Source organism: Cajanus cajan, chromosome 11 (assembly GCF_000230855.2).
Source record: "Cajanus cajan strain Asha chromosome 11, NIPB_CcT2T_4, whole genome shotgun sequence".
In the NCBI taxonomy this organism is placed as follows: Eukaryota; Viridiplantae; Streptophyta; class Magnoliopsida; order Fabales; family Fabaceae; genus Cajanus; species Cajanus cajan.
The window spans coordinates 43,815,232-43,833,565 of NC_138527.1; the positions used below are offsets into that span (position 1 = coordinate 43,815,232).

Genomic DNA, 18,334 nt, shown 5'->3' on the forward strand with positions numbered 1-18,334 from the left:
ATTAACCAATCACTTTTATTTATTTTTTAAAAAATACAGAAAAACACAATACGTTTAATATGCAAATCATATAATATTTTTTTTATAACTTTTTAAAATTATTCAATTATTATAAAATTAATTAATTATAGTTATAATTGTTTTTTTATGACCAGTTATAATAATCATCTCTACATGTAACATAAGTTCAAAACAAACTACCGGAAATTAAGGAAACAAATGATTGTCATTTTTTGTTATCACAAAGGTTGCATGGACATACATGTATGAGGGACTGACCAACTATAAATGAGAAAGAATGATTTGAATCCTCTAAAATAAAGGTAAAATAACTTAAATAAGTAATTTCAATAATTGAAACAAAAATTAACATTTTAATACATTTAAGATTTGTTATTGTACATGTAATTTTTATTTTCTTATAATGAATAAAATCATTCGTTATGCATCACTCTAATTTTACTTGAATCTCAATTGTTATCCTCATTTTTTTATTAATAAAAATTACAATAACAACAATATAATTTAAACTTAAGAGTCATACTACACTAAGTTGACCTCTCCCATTTACACTTTTATCTCACTTTTTTTTTTTTCTCTTCTCGCTCCATCTCTCCTCTCCAAATTTCAAAGATTTCAAATTCCAAAAATTTTAAAATTTATCATTCACACATTACGAAAGTATGAAAATAAGAATAAGTTGTCTGAAATAATATTTATGGAACAGAAAAAGCAAACCTTGAATATCTGTCTTGTTAGTCAAAATAGTAACTTCCCATATATTGCTACAAGATAACTTGGTTCCTAATCAAAGTCTCAATTTGTAATGTGATTTATCCCGCTCAACACAGGCCGCGTGCATAAAATGGGTGTCCTCCCCCAAATCAGATATCGTACCGAAAGTCATGCTTTGTTTGAATTCTTTCTTCCTTGCCTTTCTTTTAACTTGACTTCATCAACTTTATTTACAACAGATGAAGTTGAAGTGCAGCTCTCTGAAGTCTTCCAAACATGTGCAAGTGAAGCCTTGCAGAAGTGTTACCTACTGGAAGAACGATTATGAGCATTTGCATTTCTATTGTTTGCAGTAAGCACATCCAGTTGGGACGGCCCACTGATCCGTCGGACAGGTTGTGGAACATGTTGCCTTGAACTTTGATTTTGTTGTTGTTGTTGTGTTGGTGCAATTATTCGCTGCGTAATTGAATCATCATAATGCTGACTTAAATCTAGACTTCCACGCATTCGTCCAGTGGGAACCCAATTTTGTTCTGCTTGCATACTGAATAATTCATCAGGCCTAGAAACGGCCTGTGGTGGATTTCCTCTTTGCTCTCCTGTCAACTTCTGGAAACTGTCAGTTGCAAAAGATGTGCTTGTGACGGTACTTTGATTTTGAGCTGAAACTGCTGGCGATGGTCTGGCTGGCTGGTTAGAAACCATAGACCTAGTTCCAGCTGTAGGAACACTCCTACCTTGGGAACCACCTTGTCTGGCACCTGGTGCAGCAGCTATGGCACTCTGAAAAATCCCAGATTGTGAGACACCTTGCTGAATGTGGGACCATTGGCTATCATTAGATGATCTCGTTGGTGGGGGTGGCCGAGAGTTCAGACTTTGCTGTTGGGGTGGCCGGGAATTCAGACTTTGCTGTTGAGGTGGCCGAGGATTCAGAGCTTGCTGTTGAGGCGGCCGAGGATTCAGAGCTTGCTGTTGGGGTGGCCGGGAATTCAGACTTTGCTGTTGAGGCGGCCGAGGATTCAGAGCTTGCTGTTGAGGCGGCCGAGGATTCAGAGCTTGCTGCAGATGTGGATTTTTAAATTCAGAAAACGACCTACCTCTGTATGGGTTCTGCAATAGAGTTGATGCTGATGTATTAACTAGTGGTACCCGATTCTGATATGAAAAATAAAAGTTAAGTACAAGAGCAGTAGACACAAATTAACACATAAAACTAAGGTTCTTAAAATTATTTTCAACTTTATAGTGAAATAAATTAATAATAGACATCAATGAGTATTACAGCATAAGATATGAAGAATAACAAATGATATAAAGTATAATAGGTTATACTCAAATCTGTAAAGGTTTCCCTCTGAAGATAAATTAATACTACTTCCATTCTTATATATAAGAAACAAATACATAATTTATTAATACTAATGAAAGTAGTTAAATTATTTACTTTTAATTAATAATGTTATAATTTGAAATTTTATTCCAAAAATGAGTTAAATGGTGCAAGTAGTAGTTATATTTAATAACGCTACTCTAATCAAGAAATATTTTTTCAACAAATGAGTCTAACTTAAAAGCCCAGAAAATAAACCCACTTTTATTATATAAAAAAAAGTGGATGACTCATTAATAGAATCAAAATAATACTATATTTGTTTCTTATATAGAAACTGAGATAGTATCATTATATCATTCTTTCATGGAACCAATTTTCTTACTCCCCGCTGACTTTTGTTTTTGGAAATAAAAAATAAAAAATTAACCCCATTAATCCAAAAGCAAGACAGACTAAACTATTCATGATTTTTCAATGGTATATGATTACAAGATTATTTACACTTATTTTAAGCTGTAAGAGGAACATCTAATCACTTATAAAGTGAAACCTCAAGGTCGCAAATTGATTTTTTTAAGAAATTTTGATAAAAGAGATTGCCAGTTCATTCACGAGTCTCATTTCACAACATAACTATTGTTGTTAATACTAAAAAAAAATTTTAAACAAATTAAGTTGGGCACATTTTTTTTTTCACGATTGAGTGTTTCAGCTGTCATGTTTTCCGTTAAAGGTACCACAATATATCAACAGATTCAACAAACAAAATTACGGAACAAGATAGAACACCAAGTTGTCACTAAGGTACAGATTAAATACACTAAGCATCCCCAAAACACCCGCTAAAAAATAGAGTAATAATATAGTACAAACAGAACAAACCTGTGTTGCAGAATGATGCTGAAATGCAGTTGAATTTACTCCCGAGACCTGAGGCAGATTCCTTGGGGATCGAGAAAAATGTTGCTGTCTTTCCGTATCACTCAGTATGGCACTGATAGCATCTACAGAGGCTGGGTTAGACAAATTAATATGAGGAGTAGCAGCGGAATTATTCAAATTAGTTATTGAATTTTGCTGTGGCCCCAATGCCTGAGATTGGACAGGGAGGGCCTGAACAGCTACCGGAGTCCTATTAATTCTTGGCATTGAAGATGACCTCCCATACTCATTAACCGAATTCATGTGATTCAACTGCATCTGCAAATTGTTTGTTGCCGAAAATGAATTGTGCATGGCAGAGTTAACAACAGGGTTATTGTCACGACCTGCAGGTTCCTGATTAAATGCAGGAGAAACAGTATCAGGAAGAACAGGTAGCTCAGAACCACCGGTAACATAAATTCCAGACCAAAAGTCATCTTCTATTTGGGCGGCAACATTTTGATTAATACCAGTAGAGTTCATACCCAAGGAAGTTGAATTTGGGGTAACAAACTGACTATGAACAGATGCCTGGAAAGGTTTTCTATCTGCAATTTCACAAGAGTCCATTATCTCCAAACAATCATCATCTTTGGTGAGGTCAACAGTACTAGGAGAGCAAGTAGATTCTTGCGGCTCAGTTTGTTCCTTTTCACAATTGGGGGCCTTGTTCTGCATCTTATCCACATCACGATCCTTTTCCAAGACTGCCTTCCATGATCCATCAGCAAGGACAATCACTTCCGTAATGTTTTCACCAACATTTTTCAGGATCTTTATTTAAAAAGGAAAAAAAAAATTAGAGGTTTATTTTTAATTTCCTTTCCTTTTCAACCTTTCATTAATCCCCAGGGTCAAATTGGTGTACCCTTAAAATTTGGAAGAGTGGTGGTGGTAAGAGATGAATATAAAAAACTGTAAACCAAAATTTTCACTCCCAATCTAAAGGTGATACCAACCACCAAACCTACTCTAGGTGTCAGAGGTTAAACAACAGGTAACTCAATTGAAGGATTAATAAAGTAAATCAACTTGCCTCAACCATGACTCGGTCAAGACGAATATCTGCATAACAGACATACTGATTGCAATGAGGGCAGCGCCAGGATGGCCTTTTTGAATTCATACTAATGAAGTTGTCAAAGTCAAAACACTACAGATACAAGATAACAGAAATATGTCAGGTGGAAGGGAAGAAACAAATGGAGAGTATATGAACATATACATACACCCACACCACACAGATCTAAAGCAAATAAACACATCATAAAATTTTTGCTTTACCATGAGAAGGTATTATTCTACATACATTTAGTTAGACTCAAGATTGCACACACAAATAGTATAGTTTTCTTGATAACAAATTTGGGTCGAAGACAGTTCCACAAACACAGGCCTAAGTCCTAACAGAGAGTTCTTCTCTCTCAAACATACAACCAATACACGTAGAAATAACTGCCTACTACCCCATATGAAAACATAACTGCCTCATACATAAATAACTGCCTTTAATTTTTCTGACATAAACCTTCAGAGACCTATCAGAATTTGGCCTATCAATGCCTCCCAGTATAGAAGCAACCTTGTCCTCAAGGTTAAATTATGGAAACTGTCCCTGGACACGGTATCCTTATCCTTTCAGTTGCCTCAGCTATTGGTTGAGATGCCTACTTAATAAGAACATGTGGAACTTGCTGATCATTTTAGATAATACTCCTAGATTTGAGAACTTCCTCAGGTTTTGTGGTTGGTCCATCAAGCAAAGAAACATAAAAACAACACCATGTGACGCTGACTACCACTGTTTAGCAACCATCCCAGCTTCCTTTCGCTGGCGCCCACCTCCAACCAATGTCTCCTACTCCACTCGTCCCTCCACCAATGTCTCATGCACTTGAGCTTCCCATTGCCCTATGCAAAGGTATTTGACCCTCTCACAATCCTCACCGTTTATATACTTGTACCCTTCATCGTGACCAATTATCTCCTTCATATTTCTCTTTTATTTCTTTTTCAGATTCAATGTCTATTCCCAAGTTTACAAGTGAAACATGACTGATCCCATTGGCAACAGGCAAATGGAACATAGGAGCTAGTTCCCTTGCCTCCTGAGAAGACTATTGTCCATTGTCATTGGGTTTATATAGTGAAGGTTGGACTAGATGACAATATTGGTCGATTCAAAGCTCACTTGGTGGTTGGGGGCTATACTTAAATATTTAGTCTCGACTATGTGTACAACTTTTCTCGTAAGGCCAATATCATGTTTGTTTGTCTGTTTCTCACTTTCTTGCAATGGCTATCATTCACCATTGACACTTCACCTACTAGAAATTACAAATGTCTCCCTAAATGGTGAGTTGCAAGAAGAGGTATACATGGATCAACCCCCCAATTTTACTATTTATGGTGGATTTCACCTTGTCTGTCTCCTCGAGTCTACATGCCTAGTTTAATTGGGTTTAGCTTTGCCTTACTTTAGTTTGGTATGACTCGTGTGACTGATCACTCTATTTTTTTCCCTTCACTCTATCTAGTTTGTGCATTCATTTGTTGGTCTATGCTGATGACATTAACATCACTGGTGATGACTTTGATGGTATTTGCCAACTCAAATCTCACCTTTAGAGTCAATTTCAAACAAAATATTTGGCTTGCTCAAATATTTTTTAGGCATTAAGGTTGTCCAATCCACCTCTAGCATTGCCATTTCCAAAAGAAAATATGCTCTAGATATTCTCACCAAGACTGGTATGCTTGATTGCCACCCGAGTGACACTCTTATGGACCCGAACATTAAGCTTCTTCTAGGTCATGGGGAGCCACTAGAGACTTGGGAAGATATTGCATCCTTGTTGGTATGACTCAATTACCTCACTCTCATCGGGCCAATCATCACAATTATAGTAAGCGTGGTAAGACAATTTCTCAATCCCCCTTGTGATAGCCATTGGGATTTTCTAATGCATATACCTTCACATTTATATCAAGAATGCGCTAGGTCATGAACTCTTATATAAAGACAAATGCAATGTCAAAATTGTTTGTTACTTAGATGCATATTAGACAGAGTCACCATCGGCTTGTAACAATTGTGTTCTTATTGGAGAAAATTTGATCTCATGAAGAATCAAGAAGCATAATACAGTTGCTAGATTTAGTGTTGAAGCCAAATATCAAGCCTTGGCAACGGCTGGATGTGAAATTACATGGCTTAAGGAACTTCTCCAACAATTATAGTTTGGAGTCACTCAGAATACTAAGCTCATTTGCGAAATCAACCTGCTCTTCACATTGCATCTAATCCGGTCTTCCATGAGCAAGACAAAACACAAAGGTAAATCGTCATTTTGTGAAAGAGGAAGTACTCTCAAGAGAAATCACCACTGCCATCGTCAGTTCTTATGACCAACTAAAAAGCTATGTTCACTAACTCTCTCAAGGGTCTTGCGTTGATTATATTTATGAGTTTGATGCATATGACATATGTTCTAGCTTAAGGGGGAGTGTAAAAGATCACACTTTAATTATTGTAAATAGTGAAACTTGATATTATTTTGTATAGCTGATTTGTAGGGATTTTCCCCCTTAATTATTGTTATTCTTTGATTATAAATAAATTTGTCAATGTGGTATCAAACACACAATTCCTGTGAACTCTATATTCTCTAGCCATATAGACAACAAAATCACTCCTCTTCTCTTCTCCTGACATACTCTATGGTAGGTGTTATGAATTTGATGCATTGCAATCCACCAAGCTCAAACCAGGAATAAAGAAATTGCATCCATTTTAGATGACTGGGTTGTGAATCCTGACTATGGTTAACACCCAAACTGATTGGGTTATTCCTAGAAATTGCTGATCAGCCAAATCCCATACTTTCACACCTAAAACTTGGCCTTTTCAACTGTTCTAAAACTGTCCCTTTGCCTGCACATCTCACCAATCCAAAAACAAGCCCCTTTGAATTGTTCTCTAGAACAGAACCCGTGGTTTCTCCATAAATTTCATTCTCAGCTCTCCTAACCAAAAATTGCTCTGGTTATAGTTTGAGGGTCATGAGTCCCCACCTTTCTAATCACATCATTCAAACCATTCATAAAATATCTCAAAGCTGACTCCTCTGGTACTTCACCTATTTGTGCCAATAACATTTCAAATTGTTGCACAAATTCCCCCACCCAACCTGCCTGCCTTAATCCTGCTAGTTGTTCATAAGGATTTTAGGTTCTACCAATAGAAAATTTCTTCAATGCTTCGTCATTAAAACCTTGCCAAGTCATATGCTGTCTCTTCTTTAAATACCTAATTAATGAGCAACAACTCCTTCCATACAGATGTCAAAAAACTTCACTTCTAGTTTAGTATTCTGAATCTCAAAAAACTTCTCAGCCTTAGCAATCCACCAGATAGGATCACTTCCATCAACGTGGGGCAATTCAACTTTCTGAAGAGCCTTTTAAGACTCCACTAAACTCCTATCTTCAAAGTTGGAAAAAAGAACACATAGTGCACATATGATCATGTGGTTGAGTAGTTCTAACATGGTTTGAACTTCCTACCACCATTGTCTATCTCTTTTTGCTTAAGCCAAATCCTTCAATAATGGTATAATGAAACCCAAATTGTCAAGCTTTTCTCTCAATTCTCTACAATCTGTGTGAATATCTTGTAAGACACTTCCCAATTTTTTCCATTTGTTCCTCACGGTGAGAATTGGATCTCTACAATCTGTGTGAATATCCTTCCACTCTTGTGTCCATCCTTGTCCAACAGGTTGGACCAAATTTGTTGGACTCGAGATTGCACACACAAATATTATATATTACTAATGATTGTTATTTTGGGCAGAACCAGAATTCTCTAATAAATAACTGACTAACAATAACTGATACTTGTACAAAATAACTGTCTACTGCCACATAAAAAATTAAAAAAAAAATCTCATACATAAATTATAGCAGACTTATTTTTCCGACATAAACCTTCATAGGCCTATCAGAACTTGGCCTATCACATTTAACCAAAATTTAGTACTTTTGTATAGACCAAATACCAGAAAATGGCATAAGTTGCAGTGACAATATTCTTTACTGCATACAATAGACTTCTAAACCAATTTTAATACTTGGGGTAAGAAACAGAGTATAATTAATTAGAAAACCCTCCCCCAGCATTCTCCACATTAGGTGATGCCAATGCAAGAATAGTCACCTGGAAATGTTTGCATGAACGCCCTTTAACAGGAGTCTTGATACGTGTAAAGCTGTTGGTACAAATAAAACATTAGACCATCAACTTTTATTAAAAACAACGTTAAGAAAAGAGAAGGATTATCATAAAAAAGTGAAAACCCAATGTACTTTTGGAGATAATTGGACAAATGATCTTAACATAATTTCAAAAGAGTATAGCATTCCAATATAAAGGCAATGAGCCACAGAATAAATATAACAGAAGAAATCATACATGCAAAACTAAAAAAAAACTTCAAAAGATGATAGCTAATGGCTTTATGCTAAAAATCAATGTTAAAAATACTAGAATTGTCTAAAACTTTAATTAACAACTTAAAAGTCCAACTAAATTGTTGCTCAGAAAGCATATGTGAAAGTACATGAACTAAAAAATTATCTAGCAGGGAGAATCGTATCAGGCAAAACCAATTATCAATCATTCAACAATGCAGTGGCCAAATACAAGATCAAAGTTAGAAAGTAATACATTAAAATAAAATCTGAGATAAGTATTGAGGTTTTGGGACAAGAAAACATTAAGAAGCGGACTGCTGGGTTCTGGATTAATAAATAGAAATATAATATTCTTTACGATGGTTATTTGATAGCAAACATCATTTAGGAAAATTAAAATCGGTATAAAAAGAAAAACTTCAGAATAAAACATATTTAATATTTTAGATTTATTAATATCATAGACATTCAATTAAGTACTTTGGACGAGACAGCCACATAAATAATCATTGATCTTGTTGTTTCCAGGCAAGGTAAGGTTCAAAAACTTGTACAACATCACGATCAGGATCAGAAAGAAACTTTGGAGGAATTTGTGCGTTGACCAAAAAGTGATGAAGTCTGTATCCCTTGATCACTGGTTCAACCTGCAGGAACCAAAGAAGGTAGTTCTTGGTGTCCAATTTTTCTGATATGGTGTGGGAGAAGCTGAGAGATGGAGACAGGTTCTTTGGATGAACAGTAATGATTGATGGAGGAGATGGTGGTGGTGGAGAAGAATCAGCCATGAGGGAGGCATTGAGATTTGAGAGGATCAAGAAAGAAAGAAAGAAAGGATTGATGAGCTCTGATACCATGATATAGATATAGAGAGAAGTTGAGAGAGAATAATTCCAAAATGTAAAATATGTATTCAACTCATTGAATAGAGAGAGTACATGTAGTTTATATAGAGACAACAACTTCTAATATAACAGCTATTGGGCCTATAACAGAAAATAATAAATATGACTAACAGCACTAATACAACAGAAAAATGCAAGATCCAACACTACTGCTGTACATATAAGAGTAAAACTATACTCCAATATATATCCCAACAGGGAAAGGATGAAGAAAGCTGAACATCAACCAGAAGAGGAAATAGGGCACAAGTTCCACTAAAGTGAAATTAAAAAAATAGCACTGAGTACTGACTGAATAAACTATATAATTAATACTAGAAATCAACTAACAAGACGACTGGTTACCTCTTGACTTTCTATAATGAACACATAAAATAGTTCCAACTAAAATTCCAAGAGTCACAAATATAGCCAAAAGAAATTAGATTAACAAAACATTATTAGATCATCAATTTAATTGTGAACAGATACAAAGGAAAAGAGCACAAATGACTAACTCCCATTTTCTTCACATTTAAGGTCAGTTGATAGGCACATTAGTGAGGTTTATAGTAGGAAAAGAAAGGATGTTGGGAATAGATACAACATACCTTATTGGACAATTAAGTGAAATTTGCGAAGCCCCCTCGATAATATCTGAATCTATACATACATCGATATAAAGAGAGAAAGATGCAGAATAATAAGAATGAATGGTCCAAATGGCAAAAGGATAAGAAATAATTGTCAATGGTGGACTAATAAGAATAAGATGTAGAGCTTTTTTTAGCATGCAGTTCACCTAAATATCCAAATTATACCTGAATCAACAGAGGTAACAGTAGGCTGCAAATAATCTTGAAGAACTGGATCCTCAGGCAAAGATGCAACACTCAAATAGGCAACAAGTACAATATAATGACCTTCACAATGATAATGGTTACAACAGAGTAAGATACATAATTGCTTTTATTGAAAGCTACTAGGACAACAGGAAAGAACACTAGTTTTAAATGCTTACTATTGAACTGGCCCACAGCTTGAAGAAGATTTGTCCCAAATTTAAGCATACCAGTCACATTAGTTGGCATCTGTGGTCCAGGATCCTGAGTAATAAAATGATATAGATAAAGGTTGATGTCACACCCTAGAAAAAAGTCTAAATTAAATGTTTTAGAATGTATGAGAAAATATACAACAGACCATTTGAACATTAGTTCTATTGGTTACCGCTTTTCCATTGAGGAGAAAACTACAAGATAAGCAATAAAAAGGTCAGTCAGTATCAAATTAGAACCCTTCCACACATTTAAAAAGGTTAAAAGAAACCATACTTCACTTGCTGAGGACTTATGAGGCATGTAGATGTCTCAATGTTATCTGTTTGTGCCACCAATAAATACTGCAAATAGAAATATGCTATATAACTTACATGTATAAAATCATAAACAAAATAAAAATATCAATTATATACTATCATTGATACCAAAATGAAAATGGATTGTAATTGAAGGTACAAAAGAAACTAAAATATGCTCAAACTTGGATCAAATAACGAAGCTAGCAACATCTTGAAATATGAGAGAATGAAAGATGTTTATAAATACTATTCAACGATTCCCAAAAGGTACAAACTCTAACATGAATGCATAGGTCAATCCTACAAATCAAAATAGGAAATATGGGCGCAATACATTATATTCTAATAATTACAGATACTACCTGGATATGTATAAGAAAGAGAACAGCTATTCAATCCTAAATTACTTATTTACATAGGCACTACCCATAAAGCTGGTGAATGGATGTCAGTCATTCCCAAATTTCCCAATACAGAGGAAATTATTATAAGCAAAAGTACAAAGGAAACAATACAGATGCCAAATTATAATTATAAGTATAGAAACATTTAAATTAAGGCATGCAACACCAGGCTTTTGTATAAATGAACCATGAAATACTATATCCCAAAAGTAGAGGATCCTCAAGTTCATCTTTGCTCCAAGTTTTGAGAAGTTGTGATACTCGAAATAAAGCCACACTAGAGTTAAAAAGAATATTAAAAATCAACATTGAAAATTCATTTGTTTGTGTGTGTGTATCCAGACTGTTTAGGTGAACAGCAAGTTTAGGACTTTGTCACATGAATCATGTTTAACAAAACAAGTCAATTCAAGCAATTCTTACAATTTTATCTTTTAGAACTTTATTCTTCGTAATATGGAAGTCAACAGCAAAAGCTCCATATCCTGGCTGCATTGCAGGTAAAATAATATTAATATGCTCTCAACATGAAATAAGACCTGAATTCACAAATCATAAGGAACAACCTTGGCATCAATTGACGTAAGTATTGGACCTAATTTTATCTTTGGATAGAACCTGCATGAAAATCCACATATACACAAATTATAAATATTTCATATTGAACAAAGTGATGAATTCAAACGCATTATTTCTTATGGTTCCTTTCATTTTTCCTGATTACAATTCATGTCTACTGTGGTAGTTGATACAAAATATTGTTGTTTATTTAAAAAATAAAAAGAAATGACGCAAGTGAAGATATGTATAAGTTCATGGAACCATACTTCTCCATTATTGTTGGTATCGCAGAACTGCAAGAACTAGGTCCAGCATTTAAAATCCCCGAGCTGCTGTAGACCTTTCCTATCTACAGTAGAAAGATGATTGTAAAAATCATGACAACTAGAACACGGCACATAGCAAAAAAGAAAACATAACATATAAGCAAACCTCATCAGCAATAGTAACAAGTTCTTCTGACTCTTTTGTTTGGAACCATCCAATTTCACAAGCACTCTACAATAGTGAAAAGTCAGTTGGAAATCCAAAACTTAAGAAAAGTCATGCTGCATAACTTCAGAATGTTTTTAGAGAAACACATTATAGATAAGCAAAGAAAAGCTGGTATGAAACTCATTTTGATCATAGTGATACATGATATATAAGAATCAAAATTCTTGAAGAACTAAAATGTATTCAGACTCAGGTATCTGCTTAAAGTTCATGATTTGATAGCTTAAACACAATTATTCTTGTCAAAATGCAAGAGCATCATGCAATGGGTTACAATGCCTGAAAACTTTCACCAAATTGTCATGTATTCAACACCAGGTATGTTCCTTGAGACCGATAAAGTGGTCTTCTTCCCAAAACTCAAAAACAGAGATTTCATAAGTCATAGCTGATGAATATTCAACAAGTTACTGATAGCAATGAGCAGCAACATGGAAAAATGAACCTGCCTTTACAGATATCATCAACACCATCATAGCTGCTTGTGATAATTCATCATTCTTTAGCTTACAAATCTGCACGGAAAGGGGGAAAAATAAAAGCCTCAAACATATGAGCACAACAATTAAAAAAAATGATGAAATTTCCTCCTGATCCCGTTTAAAAAAGTGGTGAAGAAGAGGCAGCAATGGAAGTAACCTGTTTCACCAGTAGAGGCAGATCATGAGCTTTGGCCGGATTTTCGCCATTGGCAACTGCATAATCAATGCCTCTGTAGAATGTCAAAAGTAAATTACTAATAAATAAACACATCACATTTGTTATACCATCGTTAAGTCAACAAGACACAAGCATAACATCCATACGACAACGTCCCCATATCGTTTTTTAAACGTTATGACAAATTAGGTATTACAATGGGTCTCATTGGATAAATTTCTCCTTAAGGAGAAAAGTTTGAATAAAAAATTAAATAAGTTTGTCCTTAAGCTAAAAATTAATTTATGTATAAGCTAATGAGTAATGTCTTCGTAGTAAATTCCCCCAAAACTTATTTATAACTTGCTATAATTTTTAGTTTATAGAGAAGCTTGTTTCATTTTTCTTTCATAATTTTTCTACGGAAATTTATCTAAGCCGGCCCAAGACAAAAAAAACAAAAGTAAAGAACACGGCTGATTTCGAGTGTAAATTTTCACCACTAGTTCACGACATGCAATACTATAAAATCTTCTGTTTAAGACCTAAGAACAGTGAAGCACGATCCGATTGCAGCTAAAACAGAAGCACATTTGGAATCTGTCACAAAAAGTAGAAGAAGCAGATAAAATTAAAAAAAAAAAAAAAAAAAAAGGAAATACCGAGAGAGGGAGAGACAGAGATTATAAAATTCGTAAGGGTGGTCGCCTCGGCTGCCAGTTTGAGCAAGCCAAGCCAACCGGTCCGCAACTTTGCTGATTCTATACATGTTCACCGTAGACGGCGACGTATCTGGTAGCAGAGGCAACGCCGACGAAGTGTTCATTTCCACTCTCGCGAAGAGGGACAAAAGTTACTCCACGTCAATTCCTTAGCCATGAGAAACGTTTCAATTTTGGCAGATTTAAACGGGTCGGGTCATACATCTAAAGCAAAAAAATTAGAGTTTTGTTTTTAAATCCACTTTTTCTCTTTTTTAAAATCTGAAATTTTTGTCCCAAACTTTGGTAGATTTTAAAATTAAGCGGTCTAACATCAGTATGTTATTTAAAATTTAAAAAAATAAAGTAAAACGTGAGTAACACATAAGTAATGTATCATGTAAAGAAATAACGGTATTAAAACTTAAAATAAAAATATTTTAATATACTGTAGTTTTAATTGAAATAAAAATTAATATTTATGTAGTAGTTAGTGTGGCTAACTAACTGATTAGTAATGTCACTTATGTTTTATGTGAGTATTTTTTATTTAATTTGGGATAGTATATTAATGATTGATTAATATTGGTTAATTTTATAAATTAGATGATTAAATTTGTAATAACAATTTTAGGAATCAAAATTACATATTCACAAAATTATAAAAATTATAAATGGATTTAATCATTTTTTCCAATACTTTGCAAAGGTGGCACAGCTAGTTAAACTCCTTTACTCTTACTAGTTAAGATATAATCCAAATTATTTTACATGTTTTATATTTTTTTTATGCAGACTTTTATATCTTTTTAAGTGGGCTTGCGTTAAGAATGAGATACACAATCTGTAAATCCACCAAAATCCTTAAAGAGGTTGATAATTTGGCTTTGAGCTTACATGAAATTGTACCTTGCTCTAATTTAAACTTATTTTCGCAATGGGGGTTGCCAAGAGGCATATCTGATCATTGTGCTGTGTTATTAAAGTCCGAGGTTATTGATTGGGGACCAAAACCTTTTAAGGTCCTCGATTGTTGGCGTTTCAACCCTACTTTTGAAGGTTTTGTAAAGGAAAAATGGAAGAATCTACAGGTTGAAAGTCGAGCAGCATTTGTCTTGAAAGAAAAGCTCAAATCTTTGAAGGCTTTTCTTCGGGAATGGAATAAGGTGTCCTTTGGGCATTTGGATCATCAAATTGCAGAGGCTATGAACAATGGTGATTTGCTAGACCTTAAGGCTGAAGAGTCTGGCTTATTAGAGGAAGAGGTTGTTCAAAGGGCAGAATGGCGTGCACAATTTTGCCATCTTATGTCCATGAAAGATAGTTTGCTCTGCCAGAAGTCACGGCTTAAGTGGTTGAGAGAGGGGGATGCTAATACCAGTTTTTTTCATGGTTATATCAACAAGAGAAGATTGAAAAATGAGATTAGAGCTTTACTGATAAATAATGTGTGGTATCGTGAGCCAGTTACAATGAAAGAGGGGGTTCAGAGTTATTTTGAACAACATTTTGAGGAGAAGATGCATAACAGACCAGGTATTGAAGGGGTTCACTTCCAGCAATTATCAGAGACAGATGCTACTATGCTGATTTTGCCTTTCTCTGAGGAGGAGGTGAAGGAAGCTGTATGGGATTGTGAAGGTGCAAAAAGTCCAGGACCAAATGGGTATAATTTTAACTTTATTAAAGATTTTTGGGATATTCTCAAAACTGATTTTTAGCTATGGTGCATGAATTCTATATATATGGCAAATTGGTGAAGGGGTCAAATAGCTTGTTCCTTGTGCTTGTCCCAAAAACTGATAGCCCGCAGAAAGTGGAAGAGTACAGACCAATTTCTTTAATAGGTTGCATTTATAAGGTTGTGGCAAAGGTGTTGGCCAATAGGTTGCGTAAGGTGATTAGTAGCGTCATTTCAGATTGTCAATCAGCTTTTTTAAAAGGAAGATCCATTTTGGATGGGATTTTGATTGCTAATGAAGTTGTTGAGGAGATCAAAAGAGAGCATACAAGTAATTTGCTTTTTAAAGTGGATTTTGAAAAGGCTTATGACTCAATTAATTGGGGGTTCTTGCAGTTCGTTATGGAGAGGATGGGGTTTCCTTCTAAGTGGAGAATGTGGATACAAGAATGTTTGAGTACTGCTAGAGTCTCCGTCCTGTTGAATGGTAGCCCTTCTAGCGAGTTTGGAGTTGGGAGGGGGTTGAGACAAGGAGATCCTCTTGCACCTTTTTTGTTCCTTATTGTTGCTGAGGGATTCCATGCTTTGATGGCTAAGGCAGTTGAGTTCCAAGTGTTTGTTGGCTATGAGGCTGGTCAAGAGGCAGTGCTCGTTTCTCACTTGCAGTATGCTGATGACACTTTAGTCATTGGAGAGGCTTCATTGCAAAATATTTGGGCTATTAAGGCTATTTTTCAGTTGTTTAAGGTGGTTGCAGGGCTTAAAGTCAATTTCCATAAGAGTAAACTATATGGAATCAATGTGGATAGAGAGTTGTTAGATGGAATGACTCTTTTCTTAAATTGTACAGTGGGTTCTCTTCATACTTGGGTCTACCGATTGGTGCAAATCCAAGATTGCTAAAGATGTGGGATCCAGTAATTAGTAAGGTACAAAAGAGATTGTCTAAGTGGAAAGGCAAAAATTTATCATTTGGTGGCAGAAGTGTTCTCTTGAAATTCGTTCTGCATTCCATCCCGATCTACTATCTCTCCTTCTTCAAGGTTCCGACAGGTATTATTACTATACTATAATCTTTATTTAGGAGATTTCTTTGGGGTGGAGATGAAGATCATAGTAAAATTGCTTGGGTTGCTTGGGATGATGTGTGTAGGGACATAAGGCATGGGGGATTAGGCGTCAAAGATTTAAGGGGTTTTAATCTTGCATTGGCAGGGAAATGGAGGTGGAGGCTTTTAATAGATAAGGGGAGGTTGTGGAATAGGGTGTTAGCTTCTTTATATGGGAATATACATGTGAGAGAGAGAGATGAGGTGGGTAAGGGTTCTAATTGGTGGGTTGATTTATGGAGAATTGACAAGGGAGAGTTAATTACAGATGATTGGTTTGCTAATAGGTGTAATAAGGTTGTAAGGGATGGGACAGATACATTTTTCTGGCAAGAGGCTTGGTGTTGCCCAACAGCTTTTTGTGTAAAATATGAAAGGCTATTCTCTATTGCGACTAATAAAGATGCCACCATTGCTGATTTGAGGGTAACAGTAGATGGGGACGAAGTGTGGAACTGGTCCTGGAGGCGAAACCTGTTTCAATGGGAAGGTGAACTATTACAACAATTGCAAGTTGACATTGATTTCTTGCACCTGCAACAGGGAGTCAATGATCATTGGGTCTGGTCAGCTTCAAAAGATGGTCAATATTCTGTGAGGTCAGCTTACAATGTCATTGTGAATAAGGACATATTCGGTGAATTTCCTCTATATAATTACCTATGGTCCAAGTTTCTTCCTTCAAAAGTGTCTGGCTTTGCTTGGCGATCTATGCTTAATAAATTACCAACAAAACAAAACTTAATTAAAAGAGGGATTCTATAAGCTGGAGATGGATTCTGTATTTGGTGTGGCCATGAACTAGAGACAGTGTCCCATTTATTTTTTGAATGCCCTTTTGCTTATTGCATATGGATGTTGTGTTTAAATTGGTTTGGTATAAAGTGTGCTCCATAATTCTTGCCACCTTCACTTAGCACAGTTTGTGGGTTTACCTATTTGCTCTAGTGTGGATCGGTTAAGATGGTCAACGGTGTGGATGACTGTTTTATGGTCTCTTTGGATTGCTAGGAATGAGGCTATCTTCTCTGATAAGGTCATACTACATTCTAACTTATTGAAGTTGATTCAATTGCGTTCTTGGAAGTGGCTTAAGGCTAAGGACCTTTCTTTCCAATACCCCTACTCATCTTGGGTTGGTTCCCCGGCTGTCTGTCTAAATTTTATGGACATATGAGATTCTTTAGCTGATTTTGCCTAAGCTACGAGCAATATTATACTTGTGGGAGATCATATACTGTCATCATTAAGGGTATTTCAAACACTGTCCTTTTGTGAAATTTGTGGTAAATCACTTAGTATTTGCTTTTTAGATATCGTATCTTCTATTACTGTGGCTGTAAAATAGACACTGTATTTTTTAGTTGCTACAAGTATTCTTTGACCTTTGTAGTTGCTTATGGGCTAGAATATCTCTTGTACTCCTTTTTAATAAATTTTTTTTGCCTATAAAAAAAAATTAATAATATAATTGAATTATAATATTCATGTTGAATCTCTCGTCAGACCAACCCAAGTAGAGTTATGCAAGTTCAATTTGGATTAAATTCTATCAAACCTATTTTTTTAACCTAGGGACAAGTAAGATTCAACGTGACCCAACCCAAAAAAAGATTGGACAAGTTCAAAATTAAAATTTTGACTTAATTTTTTTATTAAAAATAATAGACTTGGATTATCCTTAAGATCATATTAACTTGATTTAATGTTTTATATTATTTTAAATAATTATATATTAATATTGAAATTATTTTATTTAATAGATAATATTTTGTATAATATAATATCATATTTATAATTATGTTATTTATTTTAAAATGTTGTACAAATCTGTCTTAATTTGTTTTATATACTTATTTTATTCTATAATTTAACTATCCATAATATTAATATTAATATATTATTTTAAAATATCAAATTGACCCGGTCTTGTCTTTTATATATTGGATCTTGATCATATTCAGTTTTAAAAAATGGTTTGATCAATTTTTGAGTGGGATCATGACACAAATAAAATCAATCTAATC

General features: G+C 34.8%; 1 protein-coding gene across 3 annotated transcripts; it reads right to left on the minus strand.

Annotated features, from left to right (window-relative positions):
- Positions 1 to 641: 641 nt before the first annotated feature.
- On the minus strand, positions 642 to 13,709 carry LOC109800146 (uncharacterized). Of its 3 annotated transcripts, none has more exons than XM_020360873.3 (16): positions 13,479 to 13,709; positions 12,817 to 12,889; positions 12,627 to 12,692; positions 12,115 to 12,180; positions 11,949 to 12,031; positions 11,688 to 11,739; positions 11,545 to 11,610; positions 10,692 to 10,759; positions 10,561 to 10,609; positions 10,379 to 10,463; positions 10,179 to 10,280; positions 9,969 to 10,020; positions 8,217 to 8,268; positions 4,035 to 4,151; positions 2,957 to 3,772; positions 642 to 1,851 (listed from the first exon to the last, which is right to left on the minus strand). In XM_020360873.3, the coding sequence occupies exons 1-16, from the start codon at positions 13,640 to 13,642 to the stop codon at positions 1,039 to 1,041; spliced, it is 2,724 nt and encodes a 907-aa protein (XP_020216462.2). In that variant the 5' UTR covers positions 13,643 to 13,709; the 3' UTR covers positions 642 to 1,038. The 3 variants fall into 3 exon arrangements, with proteins under 3 accessions (XP_020216462.2, XP_020216461.2, XP_082922205.1); XM_020360872.3 differs by having other exon boundaries at positions 642 to 1,896; XM_083066079.1 differs by lacking the exon at positions 13,479 to 13,709 and adding an exon at positions 13,317 to 13,335 and having other exon boundaries at positions 642 to 1,896.
- Between the last annotated feature and the right edge of the window lie 4,625 nt (positions 13,710 to 18,334).